General features: G+C 43.7%; 1 protein-coding gene across 1 annotated transcript; it reads left to right on the top strand.

The window, feature by feature from the left end:
* Positions 1 to 218: 218 nt before the first annotated feature.
* NDUFB4 (NADH dehydrogenase (ubiquinone) 1 beta subcomplex, 4, 15kDa) lies at positions 219 to 2,096 on the top strand (the record flags this gene model as incomplete). Its single annotated transcript, XM_010194481.1, has 2 exons — positions 219 to 365; positions 2,037 to 2,096. Coding segments are annotated over 2 exons (207 nt in total), but the record flags the coding sequence as incomplete, so codon positions are not given.
* Between the last annotated feature and the right edge of the window lie 1,678 nt (positions 2,097 to 3,774).

Here is a 3,774-nt window from a genome sequence, read left to right as displayed (position 1 = left end):
CGGGGCGGGGTGGGTGCGGAAAGCGGGGCCTGTCCGCCTAACCCGGTGTCCCGGAGCGGGGCCCGGGACTGGAGCCGTGCAGGTGGGGCGCTGCCCTCCTCGTGACCTTGCGGTGACTGTGGCCTTTCAGGGCCCCAGAGCCGCAGCGGGGGCAAACGGCGCCGTGCCGAGTTGAGTGGGCGCTGCAGGACCTCAGTGTGGTTTTCTTTCCACTCCAGGAAAATCCTGCCATGCTTCGCTGGGTCTATGCCAGGACGCACAACATCTACCCTACTTTCCGCCCGACACCCAAGACGTCCTTTCTGGGAGCTTTATTTGCGATAGGCCCTATCCTCTTCTGGGCTGCTGTCTTCAAATTTGATAGGGTAAGTCTGGTGGCAACACTGAACATCAGCGAACACCAAATTGTAAAACGTAGATCTGCCTGGAGGTGTAGTTGGTGGGATTCTCTTGCACATAAGGATGATTAATACCATTAAAGTAATGTGGGAAGGAAGGCTGATACTGAGCCTGCTGTCTCGAAAGCCTCTCGAAAGCTGGTTGCAGAGTCCTGCTGTGCTAAGAGCCCTTGGGTATGGCCAGGCACAGTTACTCTGATCAGGATGTTTTGCTATAATAAAGCTCTCTGCACCACTGACAGTGTAAATTAGTTATACGAGACTGTTACTTTCAGCTGTTGACATGCAGGAACTGTGCTTTCTAAAATAAATAGAGAGCTTATGGATGACAGACCTGGCAAAGTGTCTGTGAAATTGCTTAACCATTTCTCTAATCCCATGAAGCAAATGGGGAGAAGTACTTCTGCTGGTTACAGTGCCTGATCGCAGCTGGATTCTTAAGATTCTCGAAGGTTTATCTTGCTTCTGTTCTGACTCTTGAAATGTGGGCGTTAGACTCAGAGCAATGATAGATAATGCTGAAAATACTCAGCTGTATACATACATAAGCAAATGGTAGGTGACTGCCAGACAGTGGCTATTGTAAACCACTTTTATGTCCCTCTTCTGCACAAAAGTAGCATTTTTAGATCAAGTCATAAAGTGGAAAGCACAAACATCAATTAAGATTAATACAGTATTTGTAGGGAATGCTGTTTACTAAGATGAATCAAAAATACAGGTTTCAGAAAACATCCAAGCGTGTTGAAAATGTTTTTGAGACTTCAGTATCTCTGCGGTATTTTGTCATGCTGGTTTTGTTTTGTGTGTGATGCTTGGTGGGTGTGTGCACGCTTAAAAATAAACCTGTGTGAATGAAGTGAATACTTGCTTGGAAATATTTAAGCTAAAGTCTTTAATGTAGTGTCCAGAACAATTTGTTTTCCTTTATTCCAGTTCCTTTAGTGATGTGTAAGGATTTTTTTTCCTTGGTTTTCTGGCAGTATATAAAGCACAGTAGCTACTAGACTCTTTTCCCTGAGGAGTGTTTGTTGTGTGACTGGGAAAGCAAGAGGTAAATTGCTAAGTCTTAAGCAAGCCTTGTGATTTTATCCAACGGAAAGAATCTGGGCAGTATCTGCAGTGTCTGTGTACTGTTAACATACCTGTCAGAAAGGTACATGACTGCCGAGTGAGATACAAATGGGCTGAAAGTGAACACAGGCACATTTAGGCAAGTTATTAAGAAGTTTCTCCATAATTAGATCTCTAGACTGCATTATTCAGCCAGAAGGAGGAGGTAGAAACTAAATATATAAATTAACTGACACAACCAGTTTGGTAAAAAATACATCACAGGAATTGGTCTCTGCTGGCCTGCAAGAGCTGTTGGATGTGCAGAGAGGTGAAGCTAAAAACATCTTCCCGAGCTGGAAGGTGAGGCTAAATGCCGTGTTCTTTCTTACTTTTTAACCACAACAGCTGTTACCAGAGTTTTGTGTCCAGAATCATTTAAGTTGGACAAGACCCTTAAGAACATATGTGGTGCTGTCCTCCTGCAATTCACGCTGAAATACTAGAACTGCTTTTCCCTTATTCCAGGCTGATTGAAACTTCTTTTCCAGTAGCATAATGACAAATGTTCTCTTTCTTCCACAGGATCGTAAAGAGAAGCTTATCCAAGAAGGTAAATACAACCGACCGTTCAGTGTATTTTAAGTTTCTGGAATGGAAGTGCTGTTCATGGGATATAAATAAAATAAGATTTATCAAGTGCTGACGTTTCTCCTTCATAAGAATAAATCTTAATTGCTCATTGGCCGTCTTGTGTCTTTAACGATTATGGAAAGTGCAGGATCTTTCTATCTAAGGCAAATAGGCACAGAGAGAGTGTCCTGAACTCAACCAGTGTACTCCATTGGTCTACATGCAGAGGCTCCTTTTAAACTGTGAAAGTTGCTCCTGTCAGCTTAGCACAGGCTAAAGTGTAAGATTAGTAGCAGGCTAAAATATTAAGCAAGCCCAAAACAGTTTCCTAAAGAACTACAGCTTGCCCACTAGGTATTTCTTCCTGGAGTTGGTTTGACTGTGTAGTTTGCCCTAATTGGATAACAGGCAAGTTCTGCAGTACAACTTTAGGAGCCTGCCTGACTGCTCTCAATAAGTTGAGTTAATTTTTCTTTTCCTTAATAAAACACAAGCCTAAACTATGTATTTGTTTATTGCAATAAACTTCTGGATTAAATTACTGCACCAGACTTGGAAATAGTGAGCTGAATGTTGTCGTGCTGTATGTGACTATCATTTCTACCAGTTCTGTGATTCCTGTGAGTGGGAGACAAGAAGTAGAAAGGTAAGGATTTTTGGCTTTGGCACTGGTTCCCTTACAGTATGGGAGAACTCCATTCCACCCTTGCAAATAGGCCATGTTTAGAAAAAAAAACAACAAACCACTATACATAACTCAGCCTTGTGCCTATGAAGGTGTCTTCTCTGCTTATTCTTAAAAGCACCCATGTCTTTTCTGCCAGGTTAATTGGTATAGAGGGCTCTGGAATTCTTCCTGTCAAAGTACTGAAATGTGCAAGGAAAAGATTTTTAATTAAGACTTGAATTTTCACATGGCCTGTAGGTGCCATCATGATCCAAACAACCTTTGTTCTTCAGAGAGAGAGAAACAGTTTATTCCCAAATGTTGAGGTCTGTCAAAAGCTCAGTCTGATGCAAAAGGTGAAAACACCCCTTGGCCTGCTGGGAAAGCAGCCTGTGTTTTTGACACTGAAGTCAGCAAGAGCAGCTCTGCTGAGTCCCTTTCATGCACGATTAGGATGTAATTAGGAGCCATTTGCAGTCCCTGTCTATCGGAGTGAGTTGGTGAGCTTTTCAGAAATCACAGAATGGTTGACGTTGCAAGGGACCCCTAGAGGTCATCTGGTCCAATCACCCTGCTCAAGAAGGGCCAGCTGGGGCCCGTCACCTAGGACTGCATCCAGACGGCTTCTGAATATCTCCAAAGATGGAGACTCCACAACCTCTCTGGGCAACTTGTGCCAGTGTTGGTTACCCTCACAGTAACAGTGTGTTTCCTGATTTTTTTTAAATTATATTTTTATGTGCTTCCTGTTGTAGCTCTTCCCTTTCCTGTCTGGGTCATGAAACGTTCAGGCTGTGAGGAGCTTGGCACTAATGCTGTGTGCAGCAGTTGCTCAAGGCCGTAGCCTGCTTTTGCAATCCCATGTGTGCTCCCAGCAACCTGTCTCTGCAGCTTGTTCCTCTGCTGGCTTAACTAAAGCAAACCCAGATCATTCTCTCTGCAGAAGACTTTCTAAAAGGCTGTCAGAAATGATATTATGAGGTACGGCTGTGGGTCAGTGCAGAGAGAGGTGTCAGTGCATGG

This window comes from Mesitornis unicolor, unplaced genomic scaffold (genome assembly GCF_000695765.1).
Source record: "Mesitornis unicolor isolate BGI_N332 unplaced genomic scaffold, ASM69576v1 scaffold30531, whole genome shotgun sequence".
NCBI lineage: Eukaryota > Metazoa > Chordata > Aves > Mesitornithiformes > Mesitornithidae > Mesitornis > Mesitornis unicolor.
The sequence above is the reverse complement of the archived record's forward strand: the minus strand, read 5'-3'. Positions and strand labels throughout refer to the sequence as shown.